This window comes from Polychytrium aggregatum (assembly GCF_025602895.1).
Source record: "Polychytrium aggregatum strain JEL109 chromosome Unknown BJ171scaffold_29, whole genome shotgun sequence".
NCBI classification, from domain to species: Eukaryota; Fungi; Chytridiomycota; class Chytridiomycetes; order Polychytriales; genus Polychytrium; species Polychytrium aggregatum.
Window position 1 is genome coordinate 376,957 of NW_026516231.1, and position 17,627 is coordinate 394,583.

The following is a 17,627-nucleotide window of genomic DNA, read 5'->3' on the forward strand; positions in this document are numbered from 1 at the left end:
ATGGCGCAGCTCAGAACGTGACTTCCGCCTGACTGCCACGGTCACGGGACCGGCCGCGCTCGCCGTCGTCAAGGGCCGCTTTCGCTGTGCTCTGCCTCTGGGTCCGCATCAGCACCAGGCCCGCAACGCCAGCCCAGCAGTCCGGTGAATCCGATCCCGCCAAGGTTCGATATCGGGTGTGTGTTTCGCAGCGAACGGCGCTGTGCTCGTGCCGATGCTTTTCCGCTAAGGGGTGTGCCATAGGCTCCATATTCGGCAAGCGGACTCGCGATCTCGGGCCGCTCATCGTCGATTTCCCTCCCCCTTCCGATTTCATCCAGAGCCGACCAAGCGCTCAGCACCCTCCCTCGACGGCAAGACACTGATTCATCTGGGGTCGCGACTCGCACATTGCCAGCGTGAATAAGCTTGGCCAGGAGATCTCGATCCAACGAATAGCATCCGCACGCATCGCACCAGCCTTCGATCGCATTGACCCTGCCGACCTCGTCGAGATATATCCAAGCAAATCATCACACAAAAAATGCTTCCGCTCAACCTGCTAAACGCTGCCGTTGGCCATCCTGTCCTGATCGAGCTGAAAAACGGTAGGGTCGAGGGGGAGGCGGCGCATGGCAATCGATGGGAGCGTCTGAAGGGCTATCTGGTCGAAGGATTCGGGCTGTGCAGGATCGCATCGGGCTGCTGAAGACAATCTCCGAAGTGCGCTCAGATAGGGCCATGTATATTTCTGTTGGAGATATGATCTGATGCGATTCTTTGGTATCCTCGCTCGCGATTGTCGATGCAATCGATCGCTTTGCTCATTTCCTGGCTCACCCCTTCACTGATACCCGAACGACAATCAACCCAATTCAAACCCATGGGGGCTCCCGACCAACTGCTTCCACCATCCCGAAACGGCAACACCGACGTCAACACCGATCGCCGAATATGTCTCTCGATGGACGCATGCCGTTGTGCATGGTATCCAGGCGAGTCCTACAACGGCATTCTCGTCTCATGCGACAACTGGATGAACGTCTCGCTCCGCGAGGTGATCCAGACCGGGGCCGACGGCGAGCGCTTCTGGAGGCTGCCCGAGGCCTACATCCGCGGCAACACCGTCAAGTATCTGCGACTGAAGGATGAGGTCCTCATCAAGGCCCTCGAGAAGAAGCGATACGAGCAAAAGTCGGGGGGCCACCACGATCGCGACGGAAACAACAACAACAACAACCGAGGACCTGGCGGCGGACGAGGCGGCTCATCAGCAGGATCGAGAGGCGGCCGTGGTGGCCAGCGCGGACGAGGCGGTGGACGGGGCGGCAGCCAGCAGTAGATCCACTCCGCCCAACATCTGCTGTCTTTCATGGAACCGACTAAACCTTGGCTGCCGGATCCGCTGCAAGACAACCAGTAATACAGTGTGTTGAAGTGGCAATTGGACACATCGTCTCATTCGGACAAACACGGCGTGGTCGGACCATAGCACACACTCGATCAAGTGGGTCAAATCGTTTCCCTGTGTGAGGCAGATGCATGGAGTGAGTGAGTGGGCACGATGGGGACCAGCGAGCCGCTACAGATGCAGTCACTGCAGGCCAGAGCAAGAAGCCATATCTCAAATGAGGAAGGAAGAAACCAGGGCAAAGAGCAATATCCCTGGTTTGGGTACAAATTAAAGTCGCTCAGCCAGATCGATCAACATCAACCGATCAACAAGCCATCAGCGTGTCAAGATTTCCTGTTTCACAATGAGCTCGCAATAAAAGCCAAGGCGGCTGCCAGCCTGCCTTGGAGCGGCTCCTCCCCTCTCCTCCTTTCGTCGATATCAATCCCCTGCATTGGTTTATTTTTGCTCGAGCGGATCTGCAAGCCCTCCGTATTGCGCATGGTAATGGTGAATCTATTCATGGGAGATGGACAGCCAAAAGTGCAAACAAGAAAGGAATAACCCCGCCTGATTCAGCGGATGTCATCGAGTGTTGGGAAGATGGTCTGCGGCCGCTTCATCTGTGACCGGCCATCGCAAGTCCGTGACAGTCCCCAGCCAGAGAAGGGCATTTCGATCTTCCCCCTCACTCTGGCTGTGCTGTCCCTGCTTCTCTAATGCATGCCTGCTCCTCCTCCTCCCCCGGATGTGAATCTGCTCTCGGTTGCGGGACGGATCGAGTGACTATCGCCTCCTTACAATTGGCTTGGCATCCAGCGAGTCGAGCGACAGGCTCTTGATGCGGCCGGGTGCGGGAGGCGGAGTTGCTGAAAGCGCATATCGCCATCCCAGTCCAAAGCAAATCTAATCCGACTCAGCAGAGAGGTAGTAGCGGGTCTTGGACATGACGTAGCTGGCCTGGTCGGGGAGGTAGTGGTGGACGGCGTAGACCATCAGGGCCAGGAACAGGACCAAGATCGCATCTGTGCAGAGGAGGGTGGGAGTGGCAGGGGAAGGAGGGCCTGATTTCAGCAACGGCTCGGTGTTCGACGGTTGGCGTTGCGGGTGCATCCGTGCACACCGCTGGTCGCCGGTGCAAGAGGCAGAATGTGCATTCAAAGGAGTCTTTGGCAGGCTCCCTCGGCTGCTCCCTCAGGCCAAACAAGCCGCCAAGCAAGCAGGCGAGCAGGAATCCAGCCCGCCAAGAGGCAAGAGCAATCGATGTGGAAAAGCGTACTGAAGATGGCCTTCTCGATGGGCTCGAGCATGTACAGCCCCAGGGTGAGCTCGTACTGGAAGATCTTGACGCTGACGGCCTTTTTGATATCGGAGAAGACACCCATGATGTGCGAGCGGCTGCGACGACGGCGGATGTGCGCTCCGGAAAAGGTAAGGTGGATTGATGAGGACGCAGGGCGGGTGACGATGGGAACGGGCTCTGGCGGGAAGAGGAACGCGGCGAGACAGGCAGGACGAGAGAGGGAGAGGGAGAGAGGCCTTCTCGCTGGGCTGTGCAAGTTGCCGCTGTGCTGTCGTCTGTGCTGTCGCTGCATGCTGTTGCTCTCGCTCTGTGTCGGCTTGCTGCGCGTCACACACGTGCGACCGCGTCCGTGAACGCCGCGCGTTTCTGGCACATGTTGCGAGCGAAACGACACCAGACCAGACAGCCTTGGTCATCCTGAGGCATTCTGGATGGTTCCCTCGCCAGTGAGTCTGGTGCGGATCGCAGCGTTTGTTGTGTGTATAGGAGGGGTTCTCAATGCCTTTTATTGTGGATGAGAGTGAGACCGTGAAGCCGATGCATCTGCTGGCGATACACTTAACCGTCCTTGGACATCAATTTCTGCGAGAGACCGGGAACACCGTGGATCAGCACCGCATGACCAGATACGATCAAGTAATCTGCATCGAGGACCCACGACTGGCTGCCAGGCGGTGCCGGCTCTACTCACCTTGATTTCAGCAATGGCCTTGCCGGGGTTGAGTCCCTTGGGGCAGGTGCGGGCGCAGTCTGGGGTTCAGAGCTAGAGGGTAAGAACGACTGGCCATGTCGTCCAGTGTGTGGGAGGGAGGCAGCCCGCTGGGAGACACCTCGGAGCCACTGTAGACCTATGCAGAGTTCACAGCAGATCACTTGTCGCCGCAAGACTCGGCAAAGGCAGTGCTCCGGTCGTTCCAATAGCTCAACTTACTCATGATGGTGTGGCAGCGGTAGACCGAGAAGGGATCCTGCAGCTGCTCGCGTCTCTCGACACCAAAGTGGTCGCGAGAGTCGATCATCCAGCGGTAGGCCTGCATGAGAACAGCGGGGCCAAGGTACTTGTCCTGGTTCCACCAGTAGCTAGGGCACGAGGTCGAGCAGCAAGCGCAGAGAATGCATTCATAGAGACCGTCCTGGAGACACCGGCGAGATAGATCAGAGACATGAGCTCGCGGATCGCGATGGATTTGCATGGCTGCACGCTCCGAGACATCAGCCACAGGAAAACATATGAAGAGTGGTACTTGCCAGCTTCTGGCGGTCAGCAATGGTTTGGAGGTTTTCGCGCTCGGGAGCGGGGGTCTTTTGCTTGAGGAAGGGCTCAATGGACTTGTATTGCTTGTAGAAATGGGTGAGATCTGGGCAGGGTCGATCGTCGGCACGCAGCCACAGAGCCAGGTCGCAGCTGGTAAGTTTACGGCTCATTCAAATCTGCCTAGTCGCCGCGTCGGTGCTGGACGAATCAATGCCCGTTAACTTGACCGATGAGTCGAACACAACGCAGGCGATGCTCACCGGGTACGAGATCCTTGACGATGTACATTTGAGGAAGAGGGTAAATTTTGGTCTCGCTGGCGGAGCGGTCGATGCGGCTGAGACAGGCAAGGGTATTACCGCCATTGATGTTCATGGCGCAGGATCCGCAGATACCTGCTCGGGCCGAGTGTGGAATCACAATTGCACATTCGATCGCGTGGATGGCCGTGAGCAGGGCAGGTGATGAATAGCAGAGCATACAGGTTTTAGAAGAGCGCAACCTTCGCAACACACAGCCAGCGCTTGCAGAACTCGACCGAGGCTCCATCACATAGTGCCCAATGGCGTCGATATTACCTTCACGGCAGGAGCGGCGGAAGGTAAGAGTGGGGTCGATTTCGTTCTTGATCTTGATCAAGGCATCCAAGACCATGGGGCCGCACTGGTTGAGGTCGATGGTGTACGAAGCCAGGTGGGGCTTGGTGGCAGGGGTGTCGGGGTTCTGTGTGCGCGTGCGGATGCGACAGAAACGAGGGATATGGGTTTGGTGAGCAAAACCACAGCAGCAGTTCCGAATCGGCTCGATCAACATGATGAGCGCGCCAACGCGATCCACCGATCCGATATGCAACAGATATCGGATGACTTGGGTGGGGAGTCGATGCCGACGGCCATGACGCCACTCGAGAAGGCCAACGGGTCCAGCGCTAGTCGCAGCATGAATAGCACGGAAGACAAGGCGCCGCGGTTGACGCTGATGTTGGCACGGCGAGATGCATGCGTGCATCTGCTTCGAGCCCGGGCTCTGGCAAGGTTGCTTACCCAGCGGTAGATCTTGAAGGTCTTCTTGTGCTCAGGCTTCTGGGTGGTGGTGGCCATGGAAGCAGCACGGGGAGCATTGAGAAGAGGAGCCTGCATGGGAATCACAGACGGTGTCAGCACAGGAAATCACCCACGCTTGCTTGGCCAGGGCCCAACACGACCGTGTCTGCACGTCAATCACTGGGCCAGACGAGCAGCCTTGACGAGCAGTCATTCCATGTCCCGGCATGAGCTATCCAAAGGATGGCGATGACGAAGAGCAGACAGATCCAACGGCGTTCTCGGGCTCGGAACTTTGGACTGCGTCGCGGATAAAGCTCGGCTCGCGAAGACACCCTTGACAACACGCCCTGGGCCAACGGCGACGAATGCTCGCCAACCTGGCATCGCCGTGACGCAAACAGCAAACCGGCATCAATAACGTACAATCAAGGCGCTGCGGGACTGAGCCACAGCTCTCTTGGAGGCCAGGGAAAAGGCAGACATGGTCGAATAGCAAGCGAGGCGATGGAGCCGATCGTCCGAGAGGATGGGAGAAGCGAGAGAGAGGTGCGCTCGGGGGGTTCGGCGGCGACGTTCACAGGGCAGCGAGTATGGCTGACAAGAAGAGAGGATGCGCTTGGATCCAAGGGCTCTGTTCTTGATGCAATGCGACGAGAGCGAGAGATCTCCTGCCGACCAGACTCGGACGTCCGTTCCTTTCTCTGTGGAGGAGAAGAAAAGGCCAAAAATCAGACGAAGCGCAAGCCTGTGGCAAGCGGCAAAAAAGCAAAAGCTTGTGGGCGAGCCGAAGCCGCAAGGCACACGCGTGTGTGTGTGTGCGGCCGCAGACAATGCCCGTGACGCGCGTGTGTGTGTGCTGCTCTCGCTGCTGGCTCGCCAGCCTCTCGCTGCACTCTCGCTGGCCTCGCGCCTCGCCGAGGCGGTGCGGTCACATGCCCTCGGAGCAATTTGCCTGCGCAGTTCACGCGCAGCCATGTGCGGATGTGGATGTGGACGGCCAATTGGCTGGTCGTCGATGTGCAGGCCCCGTTTCACATCCTATCGGCTCTCGTCTGTCGAGCACTTCATGTGGAGCTATATTGCATTCGATCGTTTCACCCGTCCAGCGCAATGCCGCGGATTCCTGCCACTCGGCGAACCATGTCCAGATCCCCAAAGGTGTCGTTCTCCTCGGCTGCCTGTCCCGCCAGCTTGGCCGCAAATTGCGACTGGTACTCGTCGACAGTGGCTTGGAGCAGGCCGCAGAGTCGCCGCAGCGACACCACCAACTCGATATCCATGGCATCGTAGACGTTGCTGATGTAGCCGATATCTGCCAGGAGCTGCTTGCGTCCGTCTTCACTCAGGCACCGAATGCCCATGATAACATTGACGTACTGCACCATGCTGCCGCGGCACACCGACGTGATCCACAAATGGGTCGCCTCGAGGCTGTCGTCGCTGGGGTCAGCACCACTGCTTTCCGCTCCGGGCTCGCTCGCTGGAGCCTCGGCCTGAAAATCCTCCTCCTTCAGGTACGGCAGCCCCCGAATTGAGAAGGCCAGGGCTTCGTCCTCCAGGTAGAGCTCCAGCTGATGGGGCAGCGTGACCAGATACTCGCCGATCCGCGTTATGTACGGCTGCGGCGAGAAGCTAAACTGCGGCACTTGCAGATTGAAGGGGCCCGTGGTCGTCGGAAGGGCGGCTCCCCACAAAGGCATTACCGGAACGTCCATGAGGTGCTTCTCAATCATGCTGAACATGGTATCGAAGACGAATCGCTGTGCATATCCAGTGAAGCCAGCAAGGGTGCTGCGGACTTCGGCGGAAAACCCGGGGATGCCTTCGGCCACTGTGCGTTCGCCCACTTGTTCGTAGAGGCTCGAGAGGGCAAACGAGTTGAGGGTTGAAAGGCGCAGCGAGCTGCGTGCACCTTGGCACGAGTCTTCCTCGAGATCCAAGGCATCGGCCTTGGCGGGATCTCCGGGCTCTTCGTGGATAAACTCGACCCTTCGCTTCATATGCGCCAGCCAGGTGCAGAACTGACCCTCAAACACCTTCATGCGCTTGGAAAAGGAGCAGCATACTCCGAGGACCCGCAGACCGACCTGGAAATTGGACCACTCCTGGGTGGCCAGATCGGAGTTGGCGAATTCAAGGGCATCGGACGACGCCGTTGCTGTGCCGGCGGCAGACGAGTGAGCCCCTGTGCCAGTCTTTGCGCCGGCCTTGCTCTCGATTCCAATGTCGTATCGCGTTTGCTGCACGATTGCACGGTACTGATCAACGACCTTGACAAAGTAGTAGCGCAGACTTGCAATCAAATCGAGGGCTCCAAAGCCAGAGGTCAGGGTGCGACATCGCGCAAATGCCCCCTCGGCAATCGTAAAGATCTGCCCGGTAGTGTCCGTCATCATCTGCGTTGTCTCCATAAAGTCGGTGCGTGCGTCTGTCTGCAGCACCTCGAGCAACTGGCGGACGAGCAGCTTCTTTTCCTGATCGCCATAGTGCGTCTGGAAGGACAAAAAGGGCTCAAAGAGCGCTGTCTGCCATCGGTCGGAAGTCAGCGACTCACTGCTCCCAAGATGCGTCGACAGGGCATACGCGCTCTTGAAGTCGATCTGGATCATGGACAGCAGCTTCTCGATCTGGCAGCCGAGCTTGGATGCCGACTGATAGGCTTCGACGATAAAGAGTAAACCGTCGTCGGCAGCGGCCCTCTTTGTGAGCACATTCGCGAGGCTTGGATCGACGGTCGCAAAAATTTCGTACAGCAGCCCATTCATGATCTGCTTGGCGTTTGGGAAGACCAAGGCCGACCAGGTGTATTCCTTGTTGAGCAGGATCAGGATCTGCTCGAAGAATTGGCCGAGGGCGCCGGCGCGCTGTGTATCTACATCGTAGAGCGAGCTCGGGCCGGGCGAGACAGCGGGGCTGGCAGATGCCACGCTTGTCCAAGAGCGCATCAGAGGAGTCTTCTTGGATAGAAAATAGTAGTAGAAAAACTGGTCGCTCTTCTGGATGTTCTCGAAAATCTCAAAGAGCCGCTTGACCGTGTCGGTGTCGTGCTCGGCAAGGGCAGAGACTAACTGTGTACTCGAAGTGATCTCGAGCTGATTCTGGAGCTTTGTCAGCAGCTCCAGGCGAGCGCTGTAGTCGGCCGTGTTGGCGAGGAGCCCGAGCGACTTTTGAGCCTCCTTCAGTCGCAGCGCGGCCTTGTGGTAGTCGCCCGAGTCAAAGAGACCCTCGATCTCGATCGACAGCGAGTTCCAGTTCTCGGCTTCTTTGAGAGCGTCGCGAGTCTGCTCCATGCGGCCCCGCACGACGTCGAGGCGACCGAGGTGATCGATGGCCGAGCCTGTTTGGGTCTGTGTCGACTCGAGCTCGAGCTTGGCGGTCTGGATCAACGCCTTGAGGGCTCTCGAGTCCTGACGGATGTATTCAATGTCGTGATAAGATTGGGAGATGCTCCCAACCATGTCCTTGGCGAGCTGATGCAGCTTGTAGGCGGCATCCTGGCTCGAAAGGTGCAGCTGAGTCAGGAGCTGGGCGACGTGCTGCTCCGTCGAGAGTCCGGGGCCGGCAACTACACGAGAGGATGAGTCGCTGCTTCCCAGCGAGAGCTGCGAGTCCGACTGCGTCAGGATTGGATCCGATTTGGCCAGAGCAGGCGCGGCCGCGGCGGTTGAGGAGGCAGCATCGGGCCCTGTCGCATTCAGGGCCAGGTTGATCCAGGACTTTGGGTCAAAGCTGGGATGGCCAAAGTCGGCGAGATCGATGGCTGGACGTGACGCATACGGCTGCTTCTTCAGCAGGCTCGGCAGAAGCTGCTCGGGCGAAGCGTCGTCGCCGGCGACAGAGGCTGGGTCGATGGGCAGGGGCATTGGCAGGACGGCATGGGGTGAGAGGGGAGGAGGCGGATTGATGCCGCGCCAGATGCAGGGCTTGTTCGGCGAGCAGGAGACACCAGCGAGACGCGAGCGAGACACCAGCGAGACGCGAGCGAGACACCAGCGAGACGCGAGCGAGACACCAGCGAGACGGTCTCGCCGAGACGCCGCCCAAGTTCCGACCGTGCCTGTGGATCGAACAATCCGGTGGTCCTGATCTCGCCCTGTTCGCCCAATGGTCTTGATCTCGCCTGCGAACCCGGTTGCGGCTCCGTCGACAAGTTCAAACGACATTGGCTCTGACGATCCGTCGAAGACGATCCATTCAAGCCCGATCCGCTCGGCCATCAACGCACGCCTCAGCATTCCAACAGTCGCTCTCCACACCACAATCCATCCGCTGCTGATTCCATGAGCCGACCAGCCAGCCTCCGGGCCCTCGCCCTCCTGCGCCCATACTATGCATCTCTGCTGTCCAAGCCAGCTGTCGCATCGGCCTCTGTTCTCCCGCGGCTCCCATCGGTCATCCGTGGGCACGCCAGCCCCGTTTCTCCGTGTCCTTCGAGCTGGGCGCAGTCCAGTCCGAGTCTGCGCTATCACTACTACTCGTCATCGTCCTCGTCCTCGTCCTCGTCGCCGTCGTCTCCGGCAAGCGATTCCACCTCCCAGCCGGTTGGGCAAGTCAAGGCCAAAATGTTGATCGGGTTCACTTGCAAAGTGTGCCAGACCCGCTCGCACAAGTTCATGTCCAAGGCATCCTACGAAAAGGGCGTCGTCATCATTCGCTGTGATGGGTGCAAGAACCTGCATCTGATCGCCGACCACCTCGGCTGGTTCGACTCCCAGTCGCCTCCAGGTACCATCGAGAACATCATGAAGGCCAAGGGCGAGACCGTCGTGCGCTTGCACACCAATCTGGAGGGCCAGCTCGAGGCCGCTAAAGAACACGGTGCCAACGTCGATGACTTTGTCATGCCCGCTGCCGACAACTCGATTGCTGACCTGCAGACCCTGGCCGACCAGGAGGATGGCATGCTGGAGTGGCTACCGAAGGCTGTTGCTGAAGCCGATGAGTTCATTGCTGCTGCAAAGAAAAACAACGAGCTCTGAGGCGACAGACACATCCGGTGCGACTCGCGATCATGCTCACAGTCTGGACACACTCGACCATGCCTCTCTCCCTCACCCGGATTCTGAGATTAGACTGCTTTCTGACTCTTGAATACAAGCACCGTTTCATCACCGTTGTTGGCACCGACTACCCATGGCTGGCTTCTGGACCGGGCAAGTCCTGAATGCACGAAACCAATCTCTCCGACGATTGACGATCGTATCGTGGCCAGCTTCGCGCCCGTTGGGACATTGCCGTTTCGACCGGAACGCACCCGCAGCAAGTACTCGGCATAGTAGCGGGTGGAATGGTGCTCTAGCTACAACCGGTCGGCATAATTGTATTCGGAGGCCAGAAATATGCGAACACGGCTCTAAGCAAAGCGGCCTGCTGCACCCGATGAGTCCTGTCAGCTGTGGGCGCTGTGCCGACAAGGCTGACCTAGCGGCGATCCACAGTCCAATTTGGGTCCTGCAGCCGTCGGTTGCTTCGCAGGGTCATGAGTTTGAATTGCATCGATGAGCGGTTGCTGCCTCGGGCCAGCGCTGCTAGCTGTCCTTCTTGGTTTTGCCAACGCTTTCCTTCTCCTGTCGCTGCTTCCTGCGCTCTCTCCAGTACTGAAGTAGTGCCGAGAGGAGAGGCACCGAGATCGGCACAAACAGCGGCATGTAGACGGCAAACTTGTGTTCATCGGGGAAGTAGAGCAGCGACACCATGGTTGGATCAAAGAAGGCGCTCTCGGATAGCACGATTGCGGTGGTTGCGTGCTGGGAGGCTGCATCGATGTCGCCGCGAGCCAGCGCCTGGTAACCCTGCATGATTGGTCATATGGAAAACGGGTGCGATGTCCAGAATAAGCCCGGGCAACGCACGACGGACAGCATCACAGCACAACGACGCGAGACACATTCGTCATCGACTGACCTGATCGAGGGCCTCGAGTGACCCCACAACCTTGGTGCGAATCTCGTCCAGCACGACCATGTTCTCCATGTCGCTGATGAGCGTCGCCAATGAGTTGAGCGTCGCAATCGCGTCGAGCAGGTTCTGAGCCGTTCTCTTCCGAATCAGTCGCGCAAGTTCCCACTGAGTGATGCCCTTGGATGGAGACGATTCCACGGTGATCTCAAAGTCGAATGGAACGGTCCGGAGCCGTCGCCCCAGTCGCGTGGCTTTGATGCCCAGGAGTCCACGAAGCTGCCCCAGGAATATCTCCATGATGGGCTGGAGCTCCCAGGACCGAAAGTGCCTATGCTCTCCCAGAGCAATAGCGGGGTTCTCGATGGCGACACCACCCCACTGCGGGATCAGGAAGGCATTGGTCCCAACGATGTGTTCTGCGAGAGGACAAGACAGAACCATGGTCAAGCTAGCGGACCGATGCATATGACCGCGTTGCTGGCTAAACGCAATGCCAGCACTGGAGGCGTGCTGCCGCTGATTGACCAGAATCGACTCCGCCATTGCCCACCTTTCGAGTCGAGCAGATACAAGGGACTTGAGGAGTGCGAGGGAATATACAGAAGAAAATTGAGCGGCGGATTGGACGAGACTGCCGAAGCTGTGTGAAACAGGCAACTGGATGAGCCATTACGAAATGGTGGCCCACCCGAGCATGCGTTCTGGGAATTCACGAGTCACTGCCGGGAGCAGGCTGCAGATTCTTCAGACACAGGCTGGAAATCGTATCTTGGTCAGTATGGCTGTCAATGGCGTACCCAAGTTCCATTCGGCCGAGTTGACGAAACTCGGGAGCACATCTGTTGGCAGGACATGGATTGCTGTGCCAGATTCCGGAAGCACTCGCCGGCGGGGAGTCACCGAGAGCGGAGCATAATTCTGAATCTGTTGGGGGGGGGGAGCCACACACCCAGCGCGCGATGGTTAGTCGGTCTGGATCCACCGCTATCTGTGCTGCTGATGCATGGCTGCCCGGCTCTCGTACACCGCCAGGGACGATCATGGAGCCACCAGGGCAAAGTGCGTGCATGGACAAACCTGCGAGCCCACTTTGAACTTTGAGATGCCTTCCAGCTGATCCAGGAATGGTGCAATATATTCTGTATGTTGAATACGAGGGGTTGTATGAATAGTAGTCGGTGCCGCAGAAGCATCAGAGTACCAATGATAACGACTGGGAGCGGCTCGGAGAAAGTAGACGAAAGGGCCTGCTCACCATTGACGGCACCACGGATATCCCAGCTAAAAGTCCAGTCAGCGGGCTCGCTATTCAGAAGACTGAACGTGATCTGGTACTCGGGTGCAAACTTGATGGCTCGCATCTCGTCGTGGTCACGATCATTGACCTGATCGACATGTTGGATGGTGTTATGCCAGATGTGTTAATGCCACCCTGGAATCGGGAAATCATCTAGCCGACCCGCCGATTGCGTTGCAGTGTCTTACAGGCTTTCGAATACGACCCAGAGCCTGTGCCTCTTCAAGGAAGAGCTCCGCAATCAGGCTCGACAGCACTTGAACGACCAGATCTGCGTTGCAAGCGAAAAATGGCCGGGGACATCGTGCTCGTAAGCGACCGATCGTTTCAAAGGCAAACTGGATGGACAATCGACAGAGTCGACAGCCATGGAAGCGCCGACAAACGACATGCATGGGTGCTGCCGAGATCGTACTTTCATCCTGGCAGTCATCCTGAGCCAAACCCACTCGGGCATGCCTCGCTTCCTGGATGTTCACGAGTCGCTGGGCGTTGCTATTGCACTCGAGACTGACAAAAGAGTGGCTCTTCGAGTCGAGCCGTGATTGCGGCGCTGCCGCTAAGGTGTCTTCAGCCAGCACCTTGAACTTGAGTCGGGCCGACGGAGCCGCCTCCGCGGTCGAGTTGTAGATGTGGTTTACGGCGTGCTCGACTCTCTGGGCGATCGAAACCGAGTCGAGCGGCGACGGCATCGACACAACGATGCTATTCACAAACACAATCTGTTGTTTCTGGTGCGTAATCGTGCGAGCATGGATTGGTTAGAATGGTGGTCGACTGGATTCGGACGTCGAGAGGCTGAAGCAGAACGCTTTGAATTGCGCTGGACTGGGCTTGGAGTCCGTCGCTCGATGAAGAGGATGACTCCGGAACCAGTCGAGGCTGCATACTGCATACCGCTGAGGACTGATACGAAGGGAAGGAACATGCACCTACATCGATGTCGGACCATGTTCTGATTTGGCTGAACGGCAGAGGAGCCCGGTGGACCTTGGTGGTGATATACCAAATCGGAAGACAGAGCAGCACCACAGCCCAAACGCTGCCGATGATCGGTAGCCGGTCCAAAACTGCAGACAGGAAAAGGACGCAGGATCAGCAGCAGCAACAGGCGATGATGCGTAAAGCGACGGAGTAGGATGCAAGTGATCCAGACCCTTCATCGAGGCGAGTTCGGATGCCACGCAGAGAGCACGGAGCGATGCGAGATGCTGGCAAGAAGGAGGTGAAAACAGCGACTGGGTTCGCGGTCCTGGTCAATCCGAGTGTCCCTGGCAATCACGCCCGCCCCTTCCGCCTTGACTTTGGTCTGCCGGTCTGCCTCTGTCTGCCTCTGCCTCCAGCCCCTGCAGTCTGGCTGAGACCACATCGCATGGCTCTAGCTCATTGGCCGTGGAGTCGAGCGGAGCGATACCCATACCTTCAGCCTCTGGCAAGAGTCGAGAGCAAGGACGATGATCCAGTCGACAACACCATCTCTACCTTCATGGTTGGCCGGGTGCGCTATATTGGACAAAGTACCCATCGAGGCGAGCAGAACGGTGCCCAGGTCATTCGAATGGCGAATGCTGAACACAGTGACAGCCAGCACTGGCTCGGGTACTGCTCCCAGCGCTGCTGGGGTTGGTGGCAAGCACCTCGAAGACATTCCAGTGGTCCAGCAAATCAGCCAGCCAAGACAAATCGTATGGAGAGCTTTGTTTTGGCGTGAGCTACAGCCATGGACAAGTGTCGTGAGCGATGCAGCGAACGCATTTGAGTGGTTTCGCAGGTCAGTCATGCGTTGCAATCGCTGTGGACAGAGCTGGGTCAGGACGTGCTGCAAAAATGGCTGGGGTGTTGAGAAGGGTATCGATGAGGCTGTCGACTGGTGCGTAGAGCTGCGGAACAGGGGACTTGGGTCGTCTCTCAAGGAGCACAGTGAGATGGAGTCGTATACTAATCGACAGCATGGATGCCGAAATCAATACACACCGACATTCACTCCATGCCCAAGCACAGCAGAGGAAAGTAAATAGTGGAGAATTGTATTTATTGGCAAGTTCAATGGGTGAAAGGGGATACATGGAGGGGTAGGTGGCTATCTGAGTTTGCTGAGGCTGGTTTGAGCGTTTTTGTTGCCTTGTGCAGCTGCTTTTTGGTACCAGGATCTGGCGGTCTCAGTGTTCTTGGGGACACCTTTGCCGTCACGGTAACAATCGCCGAGCCAATCCTGAGATTCTGCATTCCCCTGACGGGCGGCCTTGGTGAGCCACTTGATAGCTTTCGCATAGTCCTGGGTGACGCCTTCACCTTTGCAGTAGCATACTCCAAGGGCAAATTCAGCATCTGCATTCCCCTGATTTGCAGCCTTGGTAAACCACTCGATGCCCTTGGCATGGTCCTGGGTGACGTCTTCACCTTTGCAGTAGCAGCCTCCGAGGGCAAATTGAGCATCTGCGTTCCCTTGATTTGCGGCCGTAGTGAGCCACTTGATGCCCTTGACGGGATCCTCGGGAACGCCGAGGCCCATGCAATAGCATTCAGCCAGCGCGAACTGACTAATACTGTAGCCTTGATAGGCCAGTTCGTGCATGATCCCAACAGCAAATTCTCGATCTTTCTTTACTCCAAAACCTCCGAGCATGCATTTTGCGACGAGGTGTCTGCAGAACCAGTCATGGTCGGATCCAAGTTGACAGAGTTGGAAGAACCCCACTGCCACTGGCGAGAACGACTCGGTCTTACCATCTCCATACACTAATAGCCGTCCGAACGGGAATTCTGGTGTCATGCTTTCGCAGAAAAATTGATGGGCCCTGGATTCGTCTAGCTGGGTACCTCGACCAAGGTAACAGCAACAGCCCGTCATAAACATGGCTATGGACTTCATGATGGCGTTCGACGACTGGCTGTGGACCAGATGCCAGTATGCGATTGCCTCGATGTCACTCTGCGCGATGCCGATGCCAGCAAAGTGCAGCCAGCCGAGCTGGAAGGCGGCTTCGAGATCCCCCTTGTCGGCGGCTGCCTGGAACAGCTCGGCAGCGGTGGTCCAGGCAGGATTGTTAGCTGGCTTTCCGTCCGACACCATGCGGGCCGCAGTGAGGTGGGCATCGACATCACCTCGCTGGATGCCAATGAGCACAGCTCGTGGGAGGCCAAAGTTGGTGAGTCTCTGGGCCAGTGTCAGGGTCCCGGAAGACTGCGACGAGCCAAAACTGCGCCCCTGCGAGGATGTTGGTCGAGATCTTTCACGGCGCGGTGAAGGGGTGGGGGAGATATCAATGCTTTGCATCTGCTGAGAGAGGTTACCAATTGGGGTTTGAGGCGGCGTGGCACTCCTGAATGAAGCGAGAATCGATACGATTTCCTTGAAGGCAGGGCGTTTGGTGGGGTCTTGATGCCAGCATTGCTCGATGAGCGACCAGAATTGGTCGGGGATGCCTTCGAAGCGGTCAGGTCGACGGCCATTGCAGACCAACCGCTCGATTGCGCGCTGGACCAGCGGCTGTCCATCGCCAGACGTCCAGATGCTGCCATCGTTCTTGAGCGCCTCGTAAAGCATGATACCAAAGGCGTAGACGTCGGTCTTCTTGGAGGATCCACTTGGACTCTCTTCATCAAGCAACTCCGGGGCCATATAATCCAGCGTTCCACCGACCGACTGGCCCGGCCGAGCGGTGGAAGAGGCTGAAGTATGTTTGGTGCGGGCCATGCCAAAGTCCGAGATCACAGCACGGTATTCTCCATCCAGCAGGACATTCAGCGATTTGAGGTCTCCATGGACAATGGCGTTGCCGTGGAGGTAGGCCATGCCTGAGGCGACCTCGTACACGAGGCGGAGGCGATCGTCGAGCGAGCGTGGGTTCTGGCGATCGGAAATGTACCGCTTCAGGGTCCCGTTCTTCATGAACGGCGAGACCATGAAAGGACGCTCGGTAGTATCGCATGCACCGTGGAGAGGAAGAATATTTGGGTGGCTCAGCTTGTACCAGACTTCGATTTCACGGCGAAACTGAGCAATCTCAGTCTCGGGGTAGCTGGTCAGGAGCTGCTTGACGGCAACATCCGAGCCATAGTAGGTGGCGCTATAGACCTCGCCAAAGCCGCCGCGGGCGATCGGTTCAAGGGAGCGGTTGGTGATGGAGCCGGCAGGGATGCGCCATAGCTCGTGCTTCATGGAGCGAGAAATTCTCGACTGGCTCTGGAGCATGTGGAGGAGCGGAGCGACAGCCTTGTCGATGACCTGTTTGTCAATCTTATTGTCCTGGAGAAGGTCATGGAGGGCAGCGGTGGCTTGGCGAATCTTCCACTCCTGCTGATTCAGACGAATGTCCACTTGGTCCAAGACGGCGGCATTGTTCTGCTGGAGGAGGGTGGCGATTTGGGCGATGAGGGCCACGTTCTGGGCTTCGTCGTGCTGGACAGCCTGGCGGAGGTCAGCTTCGTTGAGCATGTCGTTGCTGTTGATGTTGAGGGCCAGCTTCACACTCTGCCAGAGGACACTGAGCTCTCGACAGAACTGCTCGATTCGGCGGCGGATCTTGTTGGCCCTGAAGACCCGCTCGACCCTGTGGAGGGCCTGGACCTCGTTGGTGTAGTATTCCTGGATGGTATTGAAGAAGGCGGTGAGCCTGTCCGCTTGCGAGGAGAATCCAGGCGCAACGGTCCGAGACTGCGAGAGAGCGATCAAAATGTCGCGGGAACGACGGGCCAGGAAGCCCCACGACTTTTGGCTCTCGTCCGCCTGCTGGACATCGGTGAAGAGCGCCAAGACAACTTGGACGAGGCCTTGGAGGGAGCGATCGGAGTGGTGGGCGAGTGCAGTGATTTACTGGCGACGACGGTGATTTCGAGGATCGGCATGGTTGGGAATCAAGCCTGACGAGGGAGATGCAACGGCGGAGCGGGCTCGAAGAGGAGCGGAGGCGATACCCTCCATGAGGCTGGTGTCTGTGCTGCGCAATGGTCACGCGGACATGCGCAGCAGTGTCAAGCCACACCGCACAAGGTTCACACAAACGATTGGGCAGCCCGAACAAGCAGTCACCATCTTCCAGAATGGCATTCCGCATCACGACAGCGCACAACATGATCATCTTGGGCAGGGTGACAAGGACGTTGTCGAGACGACCTCGTTAATGGCACACGACGTGGTGCATGCACAAGCCATCATTCGACTCTCAGCTGGGATCGGGAGTCGTCCCATTTCGTTCGTACCAACCACATCACTACCGAGAGTATATAAGCGAGCCTCACCTCCCCACATCCCTAGTTCCCTCTCTGCCCTTCGTCGACTCTACCCACTATGACTTCCGTGGCCCGCTCACCTTGCATGCTTCTCGGCCCTATTGCCTTCAACATTGTGTTCATGGAGCAGCAGCAGAGATTATGGGCGATCTGCCAACACACTCTCTTCCCAATGGTCCCTGCCTCTCATTGACTCCATTGCACTCCTCTCTTCATGCTTG

At 57.7% G+C, this 17,627-nt stretch overlaps 7 protein-coding genes across 7 annotated transcripts; 2 read left to right on the forward strand and 5 right to left on the reverse strand.

Annotated features, from left to right (window-relative positions):
* Window positions 1-112: 112 nt before the first annotated feature.
* On the forward strand, window positions 113-1,447 carry BJ171DRAFT_513085 (uncharacterized protein). Its single transcript, XM_053111726.1, has 3 exons — window positions 113-164; window positions 321-587; window positions 975-1,447. The coding sequence occupies exons 2-3, from the start codon at window positions 524-526 to the stop codon at window positions 1,319-1,321; spliced, it is 411 nt and encodes a 136-aa protein (XP_052964812.1). The 5' UTR covers window positions 113-164; window positions 321-523; the 3' UTR covers window positions 1,322-1,447.
* Window positions 1,448-1,807: 360 nt separating this feature from the next.
* On the reverse strand, window positions 1,808-2,823 carry BJ171DRAFT_513088 (uncharacterized protein). The gene is made up of 2 exons (XM_053111727.1): window positions 2,652-2,823; window positions 1,808-2,397 (listed from the first exon to the last, which is right to left on the reverse strand). Exons 1-2 carry the CDS (start codon window positions 2,755-2,757, stop codon window positions 2,279-2,281), a joined length of 225 nt encoding a protein of 74 aa, XP_052964813.1. The 5' UTR covers window positions 2,758-2,823; the 3' UTR covers window positions 1,808-2,278.
* Window positions 2,824-3,145: 322 nt separating this feature from the next.
* BJ171DRAFT_513089 (iron-sulfur subunit of succinate dehydrogenase) lies at window positions 3,146-5,722 on the reverse strand. The gene is made up of 8 exons (XM_053111728.1): window positions 5,400-5,722; window positions 4,974-5,063; window positions 4,509-4,653; window positions 4,191-4,325; window positions 3,924-4,033; window positions 3,607-3,808; window positions 3,367-3,425; window positions 3,146-3,257 (listed from the first exon to the last, which is right to left on the reverse strand). The coding sequence occupies exons 1-8, from the start codon at window positions 5,457-5,459 to the stop codon at window positions 3,234-3,236; spliced, it is 825 nt and encodes a 274-aa protein (XP_052964814.1). The 5' UTR covers window positions 5,460-5,722; the 3' UTR covers window positions 3,146-3,233.
* Window positions 5,723-6,012: 290 nt separating this feature from the next.
* BJ171DRAFT_513090 (oligomeric Golgi complex subunit 7) lies at window positions 6,013-8,863 on the reverse strand. Its single transcript, XM_053111729.1, has one exon. It carries the CDS (start codon window positions 8,837-8,839, stop codon window positions 6,071-6,073), a length of 2,769 nt encoding a protein of 922 aa, XP_052964815.1. The 5' UTR covers window positions 8,840-8,863; the 3' UTR covers window positions 6,013-6,070.
* Window positions 8,864-9,056: 193 nt separating this feature from the next.
* On the forward strand, window positions 9,057-10,263 carry BJ171DRAFT_513091 (DNL zinc finger-domain-containing protein). Its single transcript, XM_053111730.1, has one exon. It carries the CDS (start codon window positions 9,257-9,259, stop codon window positions 9,953-9,955), a length of 699 nt encoding a protein of 232 aa, XP_052964816.1. The 5' UTR covers window positions 9,057-9,256; the 3' UTR covers window positions 9,956-10,263.
* BJ171DRAFT_626482 (phosphatidylinositol-glycan biosynthesis class S protein) lies at window positions 10,206-13,236 on the reverse strand (the record flags this gene model as incomplete). Its single annotated transcript, XM_053115527.1, has 7 exons — window positions 10,206-10,768; window positions 10,881-11,293; window positions 11,428-11,517; window positions 11,675-11,801; window positions 11,955-12,016; window positions 12,133-12,262; window positions 13,072-13,236. Coding segments are annotated over 7 exons (1,251 nt in total), but the record flags the coding sequence as incomplete, so codon positions are not given.
* A 953-nt stretch (window positions 13,237-14,189) lies between these two features.
* BJ171DRAFT_513094 (uncharacterized protein) lies at window positions 14,190-15,638 on the reverse strand. Its single transcript, XM_053111731.1, has one exon. The coding sequence runs from the start codon at window positions 15,449-15,451 to the stop codon at window positions 14,255-14,257; it is 1,197 nt and encodes a 398-aa protein (XP_052964818.1). The 5' UTR covers window positions 15,452-15,638; the 3' UTR covers window positions 14,190-14,254.
* Between the last annotated feature and the right edge of the window lie 1,989 nt (window positions 15,639-17,627).